General features: G+C 36.5%; 1 protein-coding gene across 4 annotated transcripts; it reads right to left on the reverse strand.

The window, feature by feature from the left end:
- Positions 1–3,143: 3,143 nt before the first annotated feature.
- On the reverse strand, positions 3,144–17,137 carry LOC126969549 (ubiquitin carboxyl-terminal hydrolase 7-like). 4 transcript variants are annotated; one of them, XM_050815056.1, is made up of 12 exons: positions 17,034–17,137; positions 16,860–16,942; positions 15,585–15,904; positions 15,005–15,168; positions 13,661–13,920; positions 10,393–10,567; positions 8,396–8,588; positions 7,509–7,662; positions 6,484–6,617; positions 3,561–3,657; positions 3,460–3,475; positions 3,144–3,368 (listed from the first exon to the last, which is right to left on the reverse strand). In XM_050815056.1, exons 2-11 carry the CDS (start codon positions 16,914–16,916, stop codon positions 3,461–3,463), a joined length of 1,569 nt encoding a protein of 522 aa, XP_050671013.1. In that variant the 5' UTR covers positions 16,917–16,942; positions 17,034–17,137; the 3' UTR covers positions 3,144–3,368; position 3,460. The 4 variants fall into 4 exon arrangements, with proteins under 4 accessions (XP_050671013.1, XP_050671010.1, XP_050671011.1 ...); XM_050815053.1 differs by having other exon boundaries at positions 3,551–3,657; XM_050815054.1 differs by lacking the exon at positions 3,460–3,475.
- Positions 17,138–24,611: the final 7,474 nt, after the last annotated feature.

Here is a 24,611-nt window from a genome sequence, read left to right on the forward strand (position 1 = left end):
TCCGAAACGTTCAATATCTAGTATTCTGTTAAATAACTAGATTCTTTTGAAACTAAATAATTAATTTAGACTGATGTCACGGTAATTATATATACATTTTGTAACTTCAGTTCGAGCATAGAGCTCATAATGGAAGTTTAAATTTAAACAAAATGGTCAAATTGCAAGTAAAGGTATTTTAGTGAGTATCGTTATAATATTATGCAGATGAAAATTATCTTTTGTAATTTGGTAGAGCTTGACAGGCATCGTCATGCTCGCTTAATGCCACTGCTTGTGGCGGCGACGTGGTAGGGGTCGTTCCCTTCCCTAAAATATGGTCGAGGGAGGCGAAGGCCGGTCCATGCGTCATGCTTGTGAACGGGCGCTGCATGTGGTGGCTGTATGATCCTCTCCCCGGGAAATCTAATTTGTTTTTTCTTTTATTTTATTATTTTTTTTAATTTAAGTTATTATATATATTTTTTATATTATAGCTGATAAAATGCTCGCATAATGCCTTTGTTTTATTTACGGTATGTGTGGATTGATACATCTACTGTATTGTACTATATGTATGTAATCAATAGCTGTAACTATGGTTTTACTTATACATTTACATTTTTTTGACTTGCTCGTGTAAGGCAGTTAGTAATGGACGTTTGTGTATTTTGTTGCATCACTTTGCATATTATATTGTAATTGAAATTATTTGTAAAATTGAATTGAAAATAAGAACCTGTAATACCATTCTATTTTGAATACCAATCTTAAGAATTTCTTGCTCGTTCTACTCTAAGTAAATCTGCTGTATGAAAAATTTACATATTTCAAGTGTAGTGCAATTTACTTACAAAATAAAATATTTTTGTTTGTTTGTTTGAAGGAGACCATCCCCGACCGTGTAGCATTATATAAACTACTAGAGCGCTATTAATTTATATTTTCATATTTAATTTTCACTGATCGAATATTTACTAGATTAAGGCTTTAAAAACGGTAAAAGAAATAAACACATGGCCCTATTTATATTTTTAGTTTAAGGCTGGGGACCGAGTCAACGGCCTTGGGAAATCGAGCGGAGCTACTCTCGCACAAAATCGCCATTGTTATAATTCATAATTAGAAGCATTTTTAATTTATTACAAACATAATACAATTTTCATTAAATAAATAACTATGTCATCTTACATAGTATTGGTAAACAGTAATTTTTTTTTATACAATTTTTATCTAGATTGTATGATTAACATTGCTCCAACTGTAAAAGTAAGGGATACTTTCGTAATTTTTTCGCAATGACTATTAAAGATAGAAATGTAATGAAACAATGAATATTCTTCTAATATTCTGAAGACATATAATCTAATATATAAAATTCTCGTGTCATGGTGTTAAACTTTGAACTCCTCCGAAACGGCTTGACGGATTCTCATGAAATTTTGAGTGCATATTGGGTAGGTCTGAGAATCGGACAACATCTATTTTTCATCCCCCTAAATGTCAAGGGTGGTCCACACAAAATTATTTTTTTATTTTTTTTATTTGTTTGATTATGAGTCAGCATTAAAAATACATACAACTTCAAATTTTCACCCATCTACGATCAACAGTTACTTTTGTATCGCAATTTTAATATAGGCAATACAACGTTTGCTGGGTCAGCTAGTTATTTTATATAATTATATGAACTGTTAGGAAACGGTTTCAATTATGCGCTGTTTTGGCGATTTCATGGTATAACGGCCTTAATCACACCCAACGTGCAAATGTGCTAGCGTCCCATGATATATTTGAATTGGAATGAGTTTTTCAAAGGTCCTTAATATGTTATAATAATAATACGGCTGGATCACTTGGCGTTGCGTACAGACGTAGCTTCATTGTGTGTCTTCTACCGCATTTATCACGGGAAGTGTTCCTAAGAGCTGTTTAACCTGATTCCTGCCGCCGAATTCCACCTTCGCACGACACGCCACAAGTTACAATCACATCTCGACCATCTGGATGTGTGACTGACTCCTGCGGACCACTGGTTAGGACCTAACTGATTATTCTGACGAATATGGTCCGCGAACCGCGAACCAATTTTAAACGCGGGCGCTACTATCGTCCACGCTGCACGTTGTGAGTGGCGAGAGTGCGAATGACGCTAGGCGCTGGGGCCGCTGGAGGAAGGGAATAAAGCAGTAATGGCATTTTGTTTTCGTATTTTCACTTGCTAGTCGCTTGAGCCGGTCAGGACGTTGCTATACTACTCTGATATTTTTTAAGTTTGACAGTATCAGTGATTCTATTTAGTTAGCTGTACGTACAAAGAAGTGCATCAGTACCTACTATTACACTAAAATAAGTACCCTTAGTACCGATCTACGCATACTACTTACTATGCTATGATACACTCTTTCGGTATTACAATAAGAAATATAGGCACAAGTACGTACATAATATGTTGACTACGTTAGCATATTATATGGTTTGTAATAGTCATAGAATTTCAAAATGATAGGAACTGTAAGGATGCATTTGAAAGTAATTCACTTGAGAAGTTTTGGTGTAAAAATGCATTTTCTTACACCAAAATTCGTGAAATCGTAAAAACAAATTTCTTTCTTTCTTGGCTTTCAGTAATGATATTAGTCCTAGGATTACTGACCTGGTGCAGAAGATGCAATGTCAAATCTCATATTGATTTTAAAATTGATTTGATTTTGCACAAAATTATTCAACTATTATACGACTATTATTATAAACATTTTATTCTATTTTAAAATTCTAATTTTTGATTTAAGTTTATTTTCGGATTGATTCAGTTTATTTTTCTTGTATTGTTGTCCCTGCTAACAATAAAGAAATCGAAATGGTCCCTGGCTAGAAAAAGGTTGGGAACACCGAGTTAAGATATCATCCCCACCATCTGGATGTATGGCTGTCCACCACAGTGCGGTTTTCAAGGAGCTTTCTTCCACGTACTACAAAGCTGTGGAATGAGCTTACTTGTGCGGTGTTTCCGGGACGATACGAAATGGGTACATAAATTAATTTAGTACCAACGAAATTTTTTACATAAAATAAGATTTCTTAATAGATTGCAATATATATTATTTTGCTATTTCTTCTGCTATATTTACAGGGTTCGTTGAAAAGATATATTAAAACATATGTTATTTTAAAACAATTTTATTGATAGAGGTATATATAAATAATTACAACAAAAAATAATGTACACAATATCAATCAGAGTTTGAATAAGTCACAATAAAAATTTATTACCGTCGTGGCGAGCCATTGCACCGCAGCATTTATACAAAACAAGTAAATTTTTCAAAATATATGAACGCACCGTGTATGTCACACTATCTTCCTTTATATTTAGAGCCTGCAATCGCCTGCAACGTGAAGAACTGTTTTAGAGCACTGAATATCTTCGTATAATACTTCGCTGAACAAATTGACGTGTCAGATCTAAAGTTTCTGCACCTTATTTTTCTGCCGCCTGCAAATACCATACTATTCATATACGATACAAAAATAATGAATAAATAGCGCGCTGTGATTGGTGGATATTTACTTGTCCTTACCATCTCGTATCGCATCTCTTCGTTGATTCGCTCGCAGAGGTCCGTCGGCATGTCGCTCTCCGTTACGTCTTGTAGGACGTATTTCAGTTGGGACGTCCTGTGATTTAAGATTTAATTCAATTTCTTTAGGATTAAAAATTTCATTGCAGGAATTGGTCATTATTATAAATTTTTCGTCATTGCCTGACACTCGAAAACATTTTAAACTTATTGCAATGGGTGATAATAGAACTGAATCCTAAATTCCCTTTAGGGTCCTTATCTCGGGTAGGTGTGCTTTCATTTTCATTACGTCTTTTACGTAGTTAACAATAAAATCTCTACAAGGAACTTCATTTCTTAGTTTTAGTCTCATCATATTATTATTATTAGTGCCTTTCCCTATCAAAAATCTTAAACTACTACTCATATTGTGCATTATAATAGTCAGACATACACATTCTTGAACCGATACACGGGGAGTACTAATATCTTGAACACAGGGAAACTTAGGAGTTATAGCTCAGCCATGTACTAGTAGATTGTTGTCATAATGTAAACAACATACCTACTCTCCGACAAAATAGCTATTTTGTGGAATAAGGCACCAGCTTTTATGTCTGTTTCACATAAACCTACTGTCTGTATGTGCCTCATTTATTTAAGAAGTCCTAGCAATAACAACTTCATACCTACTTGTCTAGATGTATTAACCAAACTTATTTATGTAGACTTCTTCTAAAGTTTGTACCTAATGGTTGTGATGTATAATGTTGTGTAGTAGGTGTTATGAGTATGTAGTAACATGTACATGGTTTTTTGTACAATGCGTTTTCTTTTGAGACAAATAAAATATTTGTACTTGTGTTAATACTACTTTTGTTTATACCGACGATGTTATACTATACATTAATGTTATTTATTAAAGAGTTTTTAAGAATTCCACCATTATAGGAATTTGGCCATTCATAATAAGTGGAAGGCTACTTAGCACAGACTAGGCCTGAAATCAAGCAGTTGTGTGCAAGCACTGTTTCTATTGAAGGACTACATAAAGAAATAACAGGGCTACTGAGACTTTATATATTCTTTCTCAATGTGACAAGCACATTCCACCTTCGCACGACACGCCACAAGTTAGGATATCATCCCCACCTTCATTTCAAGGAGCTTTCTTCCACGTACTACAAAGTTGTGGAATGAGCTTCCTTGTGCGGTGTTTCCGGGACGATACGACATGGGTACCTTCAAGAAAAGCGCGTACACCTTCCTTAAAGGCCGGCAACGCTCTTGTGATTACTCTGGTGTTGCAAGAGAATGTGGTTGAAGAAGTGATCACCGCCGTGATCACTGAACACCACGTGACCCGTACGCTCGTTTGTCCTCCTATTCCATAAAAAAAATCCTGATGCCTCTCAGAATTTATAGGCGTTTCAAGAATCCTGACCAGCACTGCATTGTTACGGGGAACTTAAGGTGGAGGTTTCAGTTCTCTATCATCAAAAATACTAATTATAATAATAATAATCATATTATTGACCCACTTTTACACAAATTATCTTACCCCAAACTAGGCATAGCCTGTACAACGGATACAAGAAAACGATATATTTAACACAATATACTTACTTAAACATACATATGTTATCCATGACTCGGAAAAAAACATCGATATTCATCATACAAATAATTGTAGCTACCGGGATTCGAACCCGGGACCTCTAGCTTAGTAGTCAGGGTCAATAACAATTCGGCTATATGGGTCGTCAATTAAGCTTGGTGAATGATTACCATTTACGTTTTTTTTCTCCTCGTGAATAAAAACGTTGCCACAGTCACGTTTCGTAAACAGTAATATGCAGATAGCGCTGATAAAATAAAACCTCAACAAAGTTCTGGAAACAAGGCAGGCAAGGCATAAATCGCAGCTGCGAACAAATGCCCGCAACGATATTTTGTTCGGCCAAAATGAATGACCGGCAATTACCGTGTATGAGCCACGCTTTATATGAACTCTCTGCCCGCTGCCCACTGCACTGCAGAGATTGTCGAGTAATAACTTTGATAAACATTCCAAATTCATAACATTTGTCGGTGTTGGTGTTACAGTTATAATGTTTGTACTGAAAGAGAACAATTTATGCGTTCCCACGAACAATACTAGGACTCAGTGGGGAAACTATGAAAATTATTAAAATATAATTTGAAAGCGAATGCGCTGTGCTAAAGAAACATTTAACAAACTGAGTGATTAACTTATAGGTAATTAAATTTTCGAATTGATTTATAAATGGATTTGTGATGAGAATATTTAAGTAAACTAATCAACTAAATTAAAATTTAAATTGATTCCCTATATCTCTCATGCTATATTACCAAAGAAGAACAATGTGTAATTATCCTCTATATAATCTGCAATGCTATAGCAAGCCTTCTTTGTCATAGAAGCTTTAAAATATTTATTGAATTTGTGCTCAGTGAGGATACTACAATACTATATTTTTATAGGAGTATTGTAGATGCTATATATTCCACTGGCGCATTCCCTATTTGGGGTTGGCCCTCCTGATGCTAGATCGTCACTGTTTGCATCATCTTGGGTCATTGCTGGCGTTAGGCCTTTGCCATCGTCATGTCTTTGTTAACGGCTCTAGTCCAGTTAGTTGGTGGGCGGCCTCTGCCTCTCTTGGCCTCATCGATACCCATGATCGTCTGATGTGGTGTTCGTCCCTACGCATTACATGTCCATACCAGCCTAATAAGCATTCCTGAATTTCATGATGTATAGCTGTAAATATTGTAAATACTACACTTCAAAAATAAAATTGAATTTGTAATTCTAAATATGTATTAGTACCTTTATTTAGAATGTGTATGTTTTGTTTTGCAAAGGATGCATGATTTGTTTTCTAAATAGATACGAGGTTGTTGAAGATAAACTCACTGTATATAGATTAGCATGTAGGCACTAGTGGCCCTCCGGGCGAGATATGGGGCGTCCTCCTTACCGCCGAAGTTGTACTCAATGGCCTCTTGTTTACTGCACCGTGATACTACATCGTCGTCTAATTTGCACCACTGAAAAGAAACCAAATTAACATCATATAAAATTACTTATATTATATTATGCATGCATTTGTGATTTCCACGCAGATGCGCAAAAAAGCGATCTTCATGCTGCATCGTCTACATCTCAGCAGTAATAGCATCCTTAAGATGTTAACCCTGTCTACTGAGCTAGAGGTCCCGGGTTCGAATCCCGGTAGGTGCAATCATTTATATGATGAATTTGAATGTTTGTTTCCGAGTCATAGATGTTTATTTGTATTTATGTAGGTTTAAGTAAGTATATTGTATTAAATATATCGTTGTCTTGTACCCATAGTACAGGCTATACCTATTTTGGGGCAAGATTATTTGTGTAAAAGTGTGTCAATATTTTTATTACTTTTTATTAATACGGCTTTACCCACGTTTTATCGGTGTGGGTACCGACTACTTTCGGACCATTCGGAGGTCCGAAAGCCGCGTTAGTTAAAAGCATTTTAATGTCTCACGGAAATTTTAATAATTTAACCCTTAAGATGAGTAGCTGGAATCCAGACTTTCAAGCAACTATTTAAATCAAATTAACGTCACTTTATTCATTGAGGACAAAGAAATTACACTTATAAATGTAAAGTTATACTTTGAACCATTTCCTTAGCTAATTAATTACTTAACCAGACAAACCCTTTAGCGTTATTGTGGTATTTAAATATATGCTTTGTTTTGAACAATAAATGAAAAAAATAATGTAATTTAATGAGAACTTTGTAAGTGCTTTGAGTTTGTAAGTGCGTTGAGCTTTAATGAGTAAAAAGGGCAAGAACCTCATTATCGTTATCTTTTAAATCAAAATTTATTTATCATTTATTTGTGCCAGTTAAATCAGATAATCTTTCATTTCGCTACGATTAGCAGAATTACCTTTCCATCTCCCCTGGGGTTGATGAAGACAACGTAATGTCCGCCATGGTTGTCGCCAGAGTGGACGAGCACAGCATGCAGTGTGTAGTGAGCTGGTGTTGAGGGGATCTCTTGTAGGTACGCATCGAGGTTAACTGTTTCGTAAAACTCAAACCTGTGATAAAACGGTTCAATATTTTAATTTGACTCACACAATCAGATTACAACGAATAATTGAAATTATAATATCATCATCATCATCACCATCAGCCGTAAGATGTCCACTGCTGGACAAAGGCCTCCCCCAAAGATCTCCACGACTATCGGTCCTGCGCTGCCCTCATCCAACGTGTTCCTGTGATTTTGACCAGATCGTCGGTCCATCTTGTAGGGGGACCTACCAACACCACGTCTTCCGGTACGTGGTCGCCCTTCAAGGACTTTACTGCCCCAACGGCCGGTTGTCCGTCGAGCTATGTGCCCTGCCCATTGCCACTTCAGTTTCGCAACTATCTGGGAATTAAAATTAACTGAATAGGTGCTCCTGCGCTTTCGTCTAGCTACTGAAGTCTATTTATTACCTTTCAATATTGAAAGGGATACTTAAGCTTATTAAATACTTACCCAGATAAACCCTTTTGGGGTTACCGTGCTATTTAAATGTATGACTATTATTGTATGCTTTGTTTTGAACAATAAATAATAAAAATCATCGAATAAAGCTAGAATGAGAGCTAGAAGGCCTAAATCTAAAAAACTTTCAATAATAAAGTTTAAAAAAGAAAAAATCCACCAACGGACAAGTCATTTTGCATATTCTTGGTTTATTCTCAGTTATAACTTTATACCAAGTTTATTTGAAAGGCCGTTAAGCTTTAATTTGTATTCTGTTCTGGCATTTCACAAACCTGTCATTGAACTTAACAGAGGCGTCACTCTGCGGGTCGTACTGGAACCTCATGAGGTGTAGGTGCAGGACGGGAGGGAACACGTCAAACATCACGCCCTTCTCAGCCTCCTGGAGGCCGTGCTCCCCCGCATCATACTTGTTGTCGCCGTCAAGTAATTCTGTACTTATGTAGTCCTTGAAGGATTCGTATACTGTAATTACATCACAACTTATTTTATAATTAGATAATTTATAGTCAAGACAGAGTCTCTTCTAGACAACCGATGAGGTACTTTTGTTCTACATTAGTTTTTTTTTATGAAAATAAGGTACAAGACATGACAAGAAACCAAAACCGGATTAAATTACAAATGTTATATTTTCAGATTTTTCCCCATACTTGCAGTATAAGACGGTTTTATTTGCCAAATTTGATAGTTACCAGTGGGAGGCTCCTTTGCACAGGACGCCGGCTAGATTATGGGTACTACAACGGCGCCTATCTCTTCCGTGAAGCAAGAAATATATATAGTGTTTCGGTTTGAAGGGCGCCGTAGCTTACCGTAAATTACTGGGCAAATGAGACTTAATATCTTATGTCTCAAGGTGACGAGCGCAGTTGTAATGTAGCTCAGAGTTTTTGGGGTTTTTCAAGAATCCTGAGCGGCACTGAATTGTAATGGGCAATGCGTATCAATTACAGTTAGCTGAACGTCCTGCTAGTCTCGTCCCTTATTTTCATAAAAATCGGAAAATATTCTATTTTGATTCCCTTGCGAGTATCAAGGTTCATTTTCCATATTCCGAGACCGTCTCAAGTATACAGCATCTCCAGTACTGACATCCGCATACCAATGCAACGAAACAATGAAACAGTGTACCAGATAGCACACATCCTTGGGGAACTTTATACGCTTCGGTTTCGAGCAATTATAACCCTCGGTGTATGCAGCGCCCAGTGAGAAAGCTGATGAACTACTTGCATATCATAAGAAGCGATCGAAGGCCTTCGCTATAGCCATAACTAACTGCTAAGCCTTGCTTTCGATAGCCGCTGATCTATATGTTAGGTATACCAGAAAAACTGCCGTCGACCGACAAAGGCGAAAGCCGTACGGTTTATTATTGATCAACTAGGTAATAATATTATACAAAAATTAATATAAAATTGGGATTAAGCTTTTACTAGAGTAAGAGAAAACTCGCAAATAATTAACATAGTGATTATATATTCCTAATCAGTTTTAGGCGGACATCCTTGGGACAGAGTGAGACCTTGCGTGTCATTTCTAGGTGACTCCTGGCCAACACAATAAAGTGGAATAGACTATCTATCACTCCAAAAACGTAGAGTACATTCTGGTTACTCTGTACTGCGTCATTGAAGCCAGTTCGAACTTTATACATTGAACTATACTCAAATATTATCAAAGGTTATCAAAGATTTTTTTAGTTACAATTAGAAAGTCTTTTCTTTGATTATCGCGATTGTTACACATTTAAATAAAATACTCTTAAAACCAGTAATCTGCTTATAATTGTAATTGTATTTATTTATTTATTTATTTATTATTATTAGTATTCTAACAAAAGGGTTTTTTTTACGACAAAAAGGGACGAGACGAATAGGAAGTTCAGCTGATGGATATTGAAACTCCCTGCCCATTACAATGCAGTGCCGCTCAGGATTCTTGAAAAACACAAAAATTCTGAGCGGCACTACAATTGCGCTCGTCTCCTTGAGACATAAGATGTTAAGTCTCATTTTCACAGTAATTTCACTAGCAACGGCGGACTTCAGACCGAAACACAGTAATGTTTACACATTACTGTTTCACGACAGAAATAGGCGCCGTTGTGGTACCCATAATCTAGCCGGCATCCTGTGCAAAGGTGCCTCCCACTGGTAAACTTTAACTGTAACTTTCACACAAAACAGCCACACGCGTTACAGTTACACGTGATTTTATTCTTTTAAAAGTATTTAATTATCATTTAGATTTATAAAAAACTTACTGTCATTTTTTCCCTTAACGCTAAGTTGTATATCGTAAAACGTTTCGACGCGAGTGCTTGTACAATTAACATTCTTGCACTTGATAAACGACGTCATTTTGCCCTCGAATAATTTAGGAATGGTGCCTTCCACTGCGGTACCTTTCATTTTATTCTCTAATTTGTCCAGCAGTACCTGAATTAATATAAATTTGTATTACAGTCTGTATACAGCGAATTGTGTTGTGAAATGTTTATGTTATATTATCGAGGAACAAACAAACATGTCATGCCTACTACTCGGCTATGTCGAGTTAGAAATCTTTTGTGGGGCGATGTATATGCTTTTACAACAAGATCCCAGAAAATGTTCAAAACAAAAGTATTGCGATATTCAAAAGAATTGTTAAAAAACGTTTGTGTGATAGAGGTTACTATAACATAAATGATTTTCTTAATGTTCTGACCGCCCTCAGGCTATTAAATAATAAGTGTAATTGTACAATATTACGTTGTTAACATATTTTTTGATGAAAAAAAAGCCCGCTGAGTTTGTTCCGCCCATTCTTCTCAGGTCTGAGATATTCTTTTTGGAATGGGTGGTAGTTTTTGACCTCCAATATTCATAATAATGAATAAAAATATTTGAATTTGAAAAATAAAGGAGTCCGTTTACAATTACTTACGGCCGTTTCCAATATACTATCTACAGATAGAGATAAATTACTACCATCTACTGTCAGTGATTAGCTGTTAACAATCTGAAGCTGTCACAATATACCCGATAAGTCATTCTAATCGCCTTATATTGGGACGCGTGAATTCCAATTTCCATACAAACTTCTATCGCTGGTAAGCTATACGTCGTTCCATTCACAGCTAGTGAGTTACCGTCGATAAGTTTATTGTGACACAAAAGTCAACGATAGTTACGATTTTAATCTCAAGTAAGAGATAGGCTGAATATTGGGAACGGCCGTTAGTGAGTACATTTATCTTAGGTAATTTGTACGTCATTGAGCATCTCGCTGCAAGGCAACGAAAAAACAAAAAAGTGTACGATTTGGTGACAATTTATATAGACAGAAACCTTAGTAAGGTACAACAAGTAACATTATAATAGATAGCAAATAATTAATTAAATTAAAACTTTTTAACAAAGTCTAAATACGAGCCAATACATCAGATAAATGACAATTGAAAACAAATTTCAGTAATAATCATAGACTAACATTATAATAGCGTAAAGATAAACAAACCGTGCGGGAGAAAATAACCTCTGATATGGAGATACAACAAAATAGAAAACGAAAGTTAATCTATTTTTCTGTTAACGTTCGTTTAATTGACAAGTCGTAAACAGTCAACAACGCTTGGATTTACCTCCTTAGTATTTTGAATATTAAGCTAGCTACCTCCTAGCTTAAGCTTCTTCTTTGCCTGGTCCTTTCCTATTTTATTTGGGGTCGGCCCTCCGTATCATGTTTATCCAGGTTGCTCGTTCCTGAGTCGTCTGTATGTTTATTTGGGCTTCTTTAAGGTTCCTATTTACTTTAGACATCCATGTGATTCAGGGTCTTCCTCGTCCTCGGGGGTTTGGTTTCTATATCTAGCTCTTTTATGCTCAGGTGGTTGTATAGTCGCCTCAAAACCACCGCAGACGTCTCTCCTGCAGTTTATCTGGGGTAGGTCTCACTTTGAAGGTGCCTCCTATGTGTGTGTTTCTGACCTGATCCAGCATTGTTACACCACCTGCCCACCTGAGCATCTCCATCTCTGCGCAGTGTAATTGATTGTTGTGCTGCTTTTTGAGTGGCCAGCATCCGGCTCCGAATGTCGTGGCCGGTCGGATGGCTGTTCTGTATACAGAACTCCTTTATGCGCATGAGCATAATCACTAGCTAACGCACACATTTTTAAATTATAATTCACACACATTATTATTACACCAACTAGTGTAAAGACCACTTTTGCAATGCGACAGTTTATGAAACAATCTCTGATTGTTTCATAAACTGTCGCATTGTCGCATTGTCGAATACATGTTCTGTCATGTTTATAATCTTATTAATGAAAAACTCAAGATCTATACGCGTAACAAAATGGAATGTAGACGAAGTTTAACTACTTGGTTGAAATCCATGAATTATGAGGAAATGGAAGAGCTATTTAACTACACGGAGTAAATTTTAGTTATACCTTCTTGATAGTACAATAAGTCGTGTTTTACGAAAAGTAACAATGAAATACACCACACACATGCACACATGCTCGTACACACACATACACATACACACACACACACACACTCAGACATCCTGTTTGTATAATATTTTTTTTATATTTTTAGACCTAATTTGTGATCCCTAGTTTTTGGTACTGTTAATTTTAATTGATATGGAAGAGCGTGGCCTTCTGGTACAGGTGTTTCTCACTTAATAGAAGGTCAACAGTGCACATCCACTATTATGTTTGTACCATTTTTGTTACAGAAATAAATATTTTTTCATTTTTCATTTTTCATTTCATTATTACTGTCACCGACAGTAAAATAGATTCGCCGTCCTTTTCTATCTAGCTGTATCTCCGTTAGAGATGTGTTTCTCTCTCGCACGTTTTCATTGTCTATACGCTGGTATACTATAATTGCCTTATTCATAATAAAACGCTTTTCGAAGGTATAAAGCTATAATAGTTAAAACGTGTTTTAAGCCAATCGAACGTTCGATAAAATTCTTTATTTATATTCGTTAGATAAATCTCCCATAACTAATACGTCTGTATAGTACGCAATATTGCCATTTCGTACAAAAAAGCATGATTTCAACTAATATTATGAGGAACTGTCAATGGAAACAGACATCTTTTCAATGTCAATGGTTTGTCGGTTGTCAAAATAATTTCAAACTTCAAAAATCAAAGTTTAGAAGTCTGTCGGTTGTCAATCTATGACGGATATCCAACAACTTTGAGCGGGAAGCTATAAAACACATTATTTAACGAACAGCTGATCGATGTCGGCCATGTTTTTCTGCGTTAGAGTGCTTAAAATAGGTTTATAGAAGAGTCCTAGCTACTATAAGTCACGTCAGTTTTATCGAAGAGATAATGAGCATTTTAGGTCTAATATGCGATTATGAATAGCATTTTTTAACAAGCGTATATTAGCGATGTTTAAATCTCCGCTAAGCCTTTATGAATAAGACAGTTAGTCTATGGCTTAAAGTATATGTGATATTTGCAAAAGCTATCCGATGTTATATAAGGAATACAAAAGCTAAAAACTTACCCGTAGGAATTCTTGAACGTCATGTTGCATAAACGAGTCCAAAGTCTCCCAGCCAAAACTTTTCGTAAGTTTCTTGGTAGCGACTGGTTTGTCGGAAAATTGGAGGTCGTAAAAAACCCGTTGGAGCGCAAATGCGACAGACCGCGAACTGTCATCACCTACAGTGGGTATCTTATACACAGCTTTGCGGAGGACATTCGTGAAGAATAATGTTTGCAGCAGGGAATTCATGTAACAGGTTGCACCCTGATTTTTCAGACCTGTCGAATTACAATTTATTTAGTTAACGATAATCTTAAGTACAGCAATATTTTGATAGGCCGATCTCCTGGCGTCTCTACAGACGTCGCTTGATTGTATACTTCTACCGCATTTATCACGGGGAGTGTTCCGAAGAGGTATTTCACCTGAGTCCTGCCGATGAATTTCACCTTCGCACGGCACGCCACTAATTAGGATATCATCCCCACCATCTGGATGTGTGGTGTACTTCAACAGTGCTGTTTTCAATGAACTTTCTTCCACGTACAAAAAAGCTGCGAAATTAGCTTCGATACGACATGGGTACCTTCAAAAATGCGCGTACACCTTCCTTAAATGCCGGCAACGCCCCTGTAATTCGTCTGCTGTTGCAAGAGAATGTTGGCGGCGACCAGGTGACACGTACGCTCGTTTGTCCTCATTTTAGTCATAAAAAAAACTCCATCTACAAATAGTAAATATAAACTTATTTAAAACATTGTCTGGTGGTGAGTTGGCGCAGTTTTTGTAAAATATATAACATTTCTTTTGGATTTCCTACGAAAGAGGTAGACAACGTCATCTGACAGTGTGTGATCAACGCGGACCATAACTCTCTTATAACACCAGAGGAATCGCCGCCATATTGTGCTGGGTGGGGGTTTGGGCGGACACCGTGGTGACAGTATTTTATTTTGATGAAAATAAGTGACGAGACGGGTAGGACGTTCAGCTGATAGTAATTGATACGCCCTGCCCATTACAATGTTATGCCGCTTATTTCCGCAATATTCTTGAAAGACCCAAAAATTCTTTGCGACACTGCACCTGCGCTCGTCACCTTGAGACATGAGATGTTTAGTCTCACTTGCCCAGTAATTTCACTAGCTACGGCGCCCTTCAGACCGAAACACAATAATGCTTACACATTACTGCTTCACGGCAGAAATAGGCGCCATTGTGGTACCCATAATGTAGCCGGCATCCTGTGCAAAGGAGCCTCCCACTGGTAGTCTACGGTTCTACAGAGTATTAAAAAGGGTTCTCGATGGTTTCTCTTTAGTTACAGAACTCTTACTAATTAATAATTAGTGACATTCCAACCAATATAGCCTGTGTGCTTCTTAGAATCCCATGATACTCCATGAGGCGCTTCCGCAATGACGTGAGCCTCAATCGTGATAGAGTCGTCCTTTATGAATCCATTTTCTGCATCCATCAGGTCCATCCACGATATGAAATGGGCAAACCCCCAATCGTCCTCTTTGCTGAAAATATTTAAAATTATTCTCTCTAAAATCTAGTGATAATGGATAATCTGGAAAAAGACCTTCATCGGCAGAATAATAATTTAAGAAATAATTTGCACAAAATGTTTTCATTAAAATAATACCTGTTAATTACTGACTATTCTCTATATACTCGTTAGCTTTCGGGTAAGATTAAAATAAAAAGTATTTTTGCGAAAAGAAAAGATTGATTTGAAAATGATTTCTGCGATGATTAAAATAAGAAATGTTTGTTTCCTTACCTTATTTATGAATATCAATACTGTAAGGAATACGTTGGATGAGGGCAGCGCAGGACCCATCGTCATGGAAATCTTTGGGGGAGGCCTTTCACCAGCAGTGGACGTCTTCTGGCTGATGATGATGATGATGATACTGTAATGATACCAGCTTACCAATGATACATATGATGCAATTTCCGGCACAAATGTTCACCATCTGACTTGAACGAGAGTAATTTGAGTTCTCCAAGTCCATAGCAGGACCAACCGGGTGCATCGCACTCGCCGTTACACTGCAGGAAAATGCCGAGTGCTTTCTGCTGGGGTCTGTCCGGTGAGCTAGTGTTCCGGACCAGAACTAGAATCTTCCATGGAAGACATCGGACGTAGCACGGTGGAGAGAGGACCTGTTCCTTCAGTTGGCTCACATTTTGAACTGTGAATCGGAATGTTGCTTCCGATCTGGCAATGTCTACATCCTCAGCTGGAATTTCCTAAAAAGTGTAAAGCATTTTATTATGTCAGGTTTATATTGCTGGTGTAAATGTCAGGACATTGTGGAATGCCGTTCAGCACAAAACAATACAATTATCGTTATAAGAATGTTCTAAAACAAGCAAATAATAAAACAGATGAATTCCAACCAATCCAAAATGATAATACTCTGAATAGAACTTGATCCACAAAATACAGTTCATGAAAAATAAATCAAGAAGAAAATCTTATATCTCTCTCTCTCTCTCTATATATAGATACCTATATATTTATAATCTGAATCTCGAAAACGGCTTCAACGATTTTCATAATATTAAGTATACAGATAAATCAATCTAGGTTTCAATTTAAAAAAAATGTAGTTATATCCGACTGTAATAGCTCAGATGGGACACTGGGTGATCCGGAATGCAGAAGACTTCGGTTCGAATCCAGATGTCGTATTATTCCGTTTGTTCAAGTTTTGTACATTCTTAAAAATCCGAGCAAGGCTCGGTCGTCCGGATATTTATTTATAAACAAGATTTCACCTTAAACATTACACAAAAACAGCTTGAAAATAGGATAATATTTATAATATTAATACATCACATCCTAGACGAAACACTTTGAAGTTTCAAAGCTCATATTAATTTGAAGTAATTATTGATATCGTAACACATTAATTAAATCAGTTAATATCATCTTCATAAAATCAATTTGTAGCAGGCACATAGAGGAAAAACAGCAGAGTTGTATATTTACTTCAGAACCAATGGAAATAAGTTATTGATAGCAAATTAATAATGTTGTGGCAAAAAAGCTATTCATATTATCAACCTGGAGCATATAATTAATTCGGTAATAACTAATAAACTCTAGTGACATACAATAGAGTTCCCATATTAAATTTTGGTTACATAAACTTTGAGCGAACTGGGCTTATTAAAATTTTAATTAACTTGAATAGCTCACCCCGATAGCGTGCTCCGTAACAGGTGCTGTGGTGTCCGCGCATGCGTTCTCAATCATTTTACACGGCAAATTATTAATTAAAACTAAAATTGAACAGGTGCATTAGCCAAAATGGTGTCAAACTTTAAACACATTCGTGGAATTCCTTGTAATAATTTTAATAAAGAGTCTTACCTTATTTTACGGTGTACAACATAATGTTTAGTAACAAAATAAATATAAATGAATTTTTGTATATTTTTTGGCTGATGACGCCTTCTGTCAACGTTGGATTTCAGTTTGTCAAATGCGGTATTCCAATTTTAAAAATGTTTAATGTTTTGTGAAAGCAAATAGTTTTTATACTTTTCAAGGGAAACTGCCATAACTAAAAATATATCTTCCATTATGATGGTAATCTTTATAATTTTTTTGATTAAATAATATAATAATAACGGGTTACGATAGGTTACCTAGACAAAATTCGGGGTTTGTATATGCTACACTAACGCACACATCAATAATTTAACATTGCAATAGCACACTACATTACGATTACACGTCAAAGGAGGATAGCAAATGCAATAATCGCAAGCGAAAAAGAGATAAATCTAATTTGCTTCGTATTTGAACAGAAAAATATAGAATAATTCATCAGATATGATTTTTTACCGTACACCATGATTTATGCCTAAAATACGATTCATACATAAGTTCATGTAGTAAAGTTGTAAAATAGTAAAACTGCATTGAAATTAGGTAAATATAGTGACATTGGTTAATTTATAAAAAAATAATTAAATATTGATTATAATATAAAGCCATTAATGATATCAATTATTTGTACATAAAATAATAAAAAAACATACAGACATAACAAAACAAAACCGAAATGTACAGTAAGGGTCCCATTTTTACAATTTTACCAACGACGGGTCCCAAAAAGTTTTAAGTTAACAATTAATATTTTTTTTATCTTATATTATTTATGAATGTCTTTTTGTTGAGGGTTTATAACAATAAGATAATGTGAGAAGAAGAAAATGATCCATTGATTCTTCTACAGTTAGCAAGAGATATACCGAAAGGTAGTGTTACTGAAAAAACTCCTACGTACGCAAACAGCACTCACTGTTTACGTCCGCTACCTACCCTAAGACTTGTTTTTGTAGTTTGATAGTTCAGCTACCTATATACGCACTTGTTTATTAAAAATTATTACATTTCGTAGTACATTCACTGCATCAACGCCTTTTTTACATAATTTTCTAAAATATAGTACCTCGATCAACCCGCAACAGACAGCATCATTATCATCATATTTCGTCGTTTATGTACGTTAATCTATGTCCGCACTCGAGACTCGAGTCTCGTTGTCATGGCGACATATTTATTTAGTTAGAGAAATAATGAAATCAAATAAAATTTTATATTGCATGATTTCTTATCTGTGGTATGTAGTTCTATGATTTTTTTTACTTTCGAAATTAGTGCATCTTCCCATAACACAACATGGTATTTTAATGTTGTACCTATATCAAATTGTAAGCAATTCTGTCAATAACAAACCGTTTTCGTATCGAGAGAGCGACCAAAGAGCGACTACGACCAAAGGGACCAATTGTCTCTGTAAATGCGATTTATTTTCGGCGCGCTAGTGACATATCTACCTCTTTTAAACCTATAATACATGGGTCACACTGAAAATGTTTAGAACTGGCCAGTTAGAAACATTGCTCATGAAAACTTTTTTTGAATTTCAATTTTAGAACTCTTTGGTAACCTAATGTAGTATATTGTAGTCATTTGTTTTATTTTTGTGAATTGGTGGCAAATCTAAAACCCTTGTTACCCCTGAAAAGTAAGATAACGCGAGAAAATTTTCTCACAATGATTTATTATGACTTTCGTTTACCCAACAACAAAGCTATGATAGGCTGCGATTAGCATTACTTAATGAAGCCCCATCTCGTGCCACTATTTACAATTGGTTTTACGAGTTTTAGCGTGGACGTAGCAATCTCAATGATGATCCGCGTGTGGGACGTACTTTAACAGCAGCTACTGAAGATAACATTAGTGCTGTGCGACGCATGATAGAGGAAGATAAGAGAGTGACCTATCAGCAGATACGGGCAAGCCTGGGCATTGGTTTGAGTCAAGTACAAAAATATTACACGAACATTTAGGCGTCAGGAAGGAGACAGATGTATTCCCCATGCTTTAACCGACGACCAGAAACACCTTCTCATGGACTGGTGTCACCAATTGTTAGATAAGTTTAACGGCGGTGACTCAAATGCTGTATTTGACATCGTCACAGGTGATGAAAGCTGGATATATTGCTACGAACTCGAAACCAAAAGACAATCAGCTCAGTGGGTGTTTCCTTAAAGAAAGGAGGAAATCAAGGAAAAAAGATGATTTCCTCATTCTTTGGTCGGAAAGGTCATTTCGCGACAGTTGTGCTAGAAGATGGAAGGACAGTTAACGCAGACTGGTATGTCTATCGCTGTTTGCCTGTTGTCTTGGAAAAAATTCGACAGCAGTTCCCTCGAAGCAGGAACCTCCTTCACCTCGACAATGCTTTGACTATGTCAGGTGTCGAGATAATGAGTCATATGCCATACAGTACTGACCTGGCGCCCTGCGACTTGTATTTATTCCCAAGAACTAAAGATAAAATTCGAGGTACTTGCTTGAAGAGCCCTGAAGATGCGGTGAAAGCGAACGAAAATGCTATAGAAGAGACCCCAAGAAAGAATGGGCTCACTGCTTTTCTCAGTGGTTCCATCGAATGCGACGATGTGTAGAGAGGAACGGAGATTACTCCGAAAAACATTAAAAGTATTGGCAACTTTCTACATTGAGCCGTTTTTCATTTTCTAAACATTTTCAGTGTTCTTCTCTCATCTTATTAATCAACTGCAGATTATACTCTAAGCCTTAGATTAAGGATTGGCCTCCACTGCGCTCTAACTAGATACCGCAGGCGAAGTCAATTGACCAATTTTGATATGTCAGATTATGCATGACCAATTTTGATTTGTCACACTATGGGTGACCAATTTTGATATGTCAGATCATAGGTGACCAATTTTGATATGACAGATTATGGGTGATCAATTTTGATGTCAAATTATGGGTGACCAATTTTCATATGTCAGATTATGGGTGACCAATTTTAATTTGTCAATGTGTACGTTAGCTTGTGGCTATCTAGTTAAAATTCGAAATATTACGAGCCTAATTCCAAGCGTGACTGACTGTTTACGACATGTCAATGAAAATTGGTTACATTAAAAAGCTCCTACATTTTCTTTTTTGCTGTACCTCCGTTACAAATGTTCTTCACCCTCGCACGATTTGCTTATCTTTACGCCAGTATATTGTAAATCTAAGCTACATGATGCGGCAGCCTGAGATTGACAATATTATGATTGTCTCTAGCAATTACTTATGTATTGTAATGGTAATATTATTAATAGTGAGCTAAAAGCATCAGTTTCTTCTCTCCCAGAACGCCAATACCTGTGTACGGAGCTAAAGAAGTACTGATTTTTTTGACATCAAAATAATTTGCATGGAATAAATTTTGAAGAAAATAAATAGACTTTATGACAACGTAACACGTTCGCTACACAAAATCAATACAAGAAGAAGATTATACATTTAGCGCACTTGGTCGCAAGAGGTCGCGGGTTCGAGTCCCGCATCGTTCATAAAATTTTGTTTGTGTAATAAATCCCAGAAGTGAGGGTTATCACATTAAAACATAACAAATTGTTTTGATTTGCTAGAGCAACATCTCAAGTCAATATCCTAACATGCAAATATTGGGGTTGAGCAGGTTATCAACTGTAAAGTAGATCCTGTAGATGAAGCCACAACCTGAGAGTTGAACAAAGCATAGGTTCAAGATTTTATCAACGATACGTCACTTGAACAGTTGGAAGTGCGCTCGCACGGAACGCGAATGGCCGCGGGTTCGAGTCCCGCATCGTTCATAAAATATTGTTTGCAAATTTTATTTGTGTATTGGTGTGATTATACATTTATTCAGAACTGTCTAAACTATAAAAATATTATAATTTACGTTCCATCTTATTGAATCCAGAAGCTAATAAATGGGAGGATCTGTTTCCTTGATATTAATTAAATCTGGGAGTCATGTTGCGACGTCATTTTCCTCTGTTCCTCGAGATTGACAGATGCTTGTTATAAATTTTAACTAAGTGTCCTGTTATCCGACATTTCTTCGTCTGACAAACATTAAGCTTACACTTAATCAATTTCCACTTTACAAAAAGAAAACGCTCACTGAAAGATAAACTAATTATTCTCAAAAGAATCTTAGTTTCTCATTGATATGATCATGCTATTTTTGAATCTATGTGACGTATATTATGTTTCATATAGATATGTCATAATATGTATATACAGTGTGTGCCATTTTGAACGCAGACGTCGTCGCTAGCTTTGTACCATATGAGAAAGCTCATGGTCACTCACAGGGCAATGGAGAGGGCTATGCTCGGAGTTTCTTGTGAGCAATGAATCAGAAATGAGATCCATAGGAGAACTTAAGAACTTAAACTGTAAACGTAATTGATACGCCCTATCCATTAAAATGCAGTGCCTCAGGATTCTTGAAAAACCCCAAACTTCTGAGCGGCGCTACCTTGCTCGTCACCTTCTGACATAAGATGTCAAGTCTCATTTGCGCAGTAATTTCACTAGTTACGGCGTCCTTCAGACAGAAACACAGTAATGCTTACACATAACTGCTTCACGGCATAAATAGTCACCGTTGTGGTACACATAATCTAGCCGGCATCCTGTGCAGAGGAGCCTTCCACTGGTAAATTGCTGCGATGCTGGACATAGGAGGATTTGTGCCCGTTGCTCGACGACACTCATTCCGCATTCCATGTGCACGTGTCTTGGCGCTTCTTTCGTCTGTTACACCTATGATAGATAGATGCTTGTTCAAGGGACAGTGATCGGAGACCAAGAAGCATATCTGATAATTAAGTTATTTTAAAATTGCTATACTCAAACGTTTATCAAATCAAGTTACCATATTTAACAAACAGTTATAAAAAAATAGTAATTCACATATTGTACAGATTTTTGCAAATTAATTAGATCGAAAAATCTGCACCAACAATAACAACATACTCAATGCTAAAGTTATTTTAAACAAATTTTATAATAAAACATTCCACGATTCAAGTTATAAAATTTCAACAGTAATTCAAGTATAAAATATATTAAATTCGTGTACATTTCTGAATTGCTTTCAATTACGTGAGGCCTGTTTATACTTAATTATGGAAATATGAACGTATTGGTGAAGTGGTTCACTCGAGTTGTAAAGAGCTTAAACGATATTTGTTCGGAGATTTATTCTTAGTAATTTCTGTTATACATTCTCACTGTATTTGAATTCAGTGGCAAGAGTCGTTAGTTTATTGATAGTTATTTATGCAACTGTTGTGTAATAAAGGGTATTAAAACACAAATGTGGGTTTATCACACGAGGCGAAGTGTAGCTGCCATCACTCCAGGGAATAAACGATTAACCTTCAGAACTTTTGCCTTTGTCATGTGAAATCAGTTTCGTAATATATTCTACAATAGCCGATACGTTGATTGTAGCAAAGGCCTAGTGGCAAGAAGAGAAGCAGCAACATAGTAATTGAAAACATCAGCTAAGCATTGCTAAACTGGCAATCACTAACATGTTATACTAATACCATATAATGTTAAATAATTAAAAGAAATTTTCTATGCTGAAGTGATTAATCTATCGGTGACCTCTTTTATATTAGGCTTGGTTGAAATTGAGTGGCACTGCATTGTAATGGGCAGGGCGTATCAATCACCATCATCTGAACGTCCTGCTCGTCCCGTTTTCCCAATTTTTGGGATAATATTTACATTAAACACTGACAAAAACAAACAAAATAGCGTGGAGTACTGGCACAAATGAGTAATAGTCGCCGCCCGCCCGTCACACGACATGCAACACACAGACGAAAAAGTTTTGAGACGATATAATAAAAGTTTCACATTAAAAGTAAAGTAAAGCAGTAAAATCCTCGAATTGCAACCACGTATCGGAAGACACAGTGCTGGTAGGCCCCCACAAGATGGACCGAAGATCTGGTCAAGATCGCCGGAATACGTCGGATGAGGGCAGCGCAGGACCGATAGTCGTGGAAATCTTTGGTGGAGGCCTTTGTCAGCAGTTGACGTCTTCCGGCTGATGATGATGAAGATACGTAAAAATATTGGGTAGGGTTATATGGACTAAACATAAAATGTCTTATTCGAGTTGAATAAATAGCATATATATCTAAAAAAAAAAATATTGAAGTAGGCGTCACTTTGCGGAAATCTATAATTAACTAAATGATTTGAGTTCTTTTTAGTGTTATTTCCGCCAATATTTGTCCTTAAACAATTTGACACGTGTTTCGCCTCTACACGAGGCATCCTCAGGACGTGTTGACTCGCCAAAATCTGGCACGAGACTCTAAGCAAATATTGAATTAACACTAAAGAGAACTCAAATCATTTGGATGGCAAATATCGCCCAAAATCAACCTTGAACAATATTCATATTTTGAGTTTTTTCATTTATGTATCTATTTAGTATTTCCCGATCCCAACAAAGCTCATAATAGCTTAATGGCCGAAACGACTAATTCTCTATTTTTTGGGAACATTAGCGACGAACAATCTAATATCTTTGAATTATATTGTATATAATAGTTTAAACTTAGAACAAGAATTATCGAAGAAAATAGCAGGAAGAACAGAAACCCTGATTGAACGAACATCTCAATGCAAGATTAGAAATGCTGAGATTGCAACCTCAAACGAATGGCGCCTTACGTGTCTACTTCAAACACACATTGTTCCATTATAGTGTTTGCTCTAACGTTACGCTGTTACGTTACCGACACCTCTCTATATAAGTATGTACATATATTGTGTATGTATGTACATAGGTTAATGTATATGTTGGCATTTTTTGAGATGGGAAAAAATCTTCAAACTCGCAACAATGTTATACGCTTATACACATACATTCACACATATTTACAAACACACATACATATATCACCAACGAAGTCTCTTCAAACGTAGAGTCCATTGGACTAACAGATATATTAGATATCATCTCTCAATCCAGCCTAGTGAGCTGGCGCTCCGAGGTTCGAGTCTCCTTCCAAGACGCCCCGCGCCTGTGAGCTGTATTTTCGGCCTCCACGGCCCCCGCCCGGCTTCGCTGCGAAAGCCTTTAGGGCTATCAGCGTAGAGAATGATTTTTGTCGGTAGGGGGTGTTTACACCCGAACCCGAGATATTTTGGGCCCCGTTTGAAGGTCTTCAATACGTAAATGTATTTTCCTCTTCTCCAAAAAAAAACACTGCTACCATTACCGATGCCTCTATTTATAAGTATTTTGTCCTGTTTTCACCAGAGTTGAGTTTCTAAAATATTACCTGGCGGTTCAGTGATATATCAGTACTCTGTAAAAATATTGTTCGATCGAGTGCTGTGTAGTGAGTTAACTCCTTACTGGGTGTATGTGTGCGGTACGGGAGTGTGCAGTAGACCTTTTTGATAATCATTTTTTTATGAAAATTAGGGACGAGACGAGCAGTACATTCAGAGGATGGTAATTGATACGCCCTGCCCATTACAATGCAGTGACGCTCAAGATTATTGAAAAACCCAAAAATTCTGAGCGACTCTATA

The sequence above is a fragment of the Leptidea sinapis genome, chromosome 18, assembly GCF_905404315.1.
Source record: "Leptidea sinapis chromosome 18, ilLepSina1.1, whole genome shotgun sequence".
Taxonomy (NCBI): domain Eukaryota; kingdom Metazoa; phylum Arthropoda; class Insecta; order Lepidoptera; family Pieridae; genus Leptidea; species Leptidea sinapis.

Bases quoted from the DNA above. Each gene is read 5' to 3' on its own strand.
- LOC126969549 (XM_050815053.1), bottom strand. From the start codon at position 16,916: ATGATTGAGAACGCATGCGCGGACACCACAGCACCTGTTACGGAGCAC. The intron at 13,921-15,004 runs GTTGGAATGTCA...GTAATTCGACAG, and splicing joins GAAGCACACAGGCTATATTG to GTCTGAAAAATCAGGGTGCA. The intron at 6,618-7,508 runs GTAATTCTGCTA...GTTTCTTTTCAG, and splicing joins ACCCCAGGGGAGATGGAAAG to TGGTGCAAATTAGACGACGA.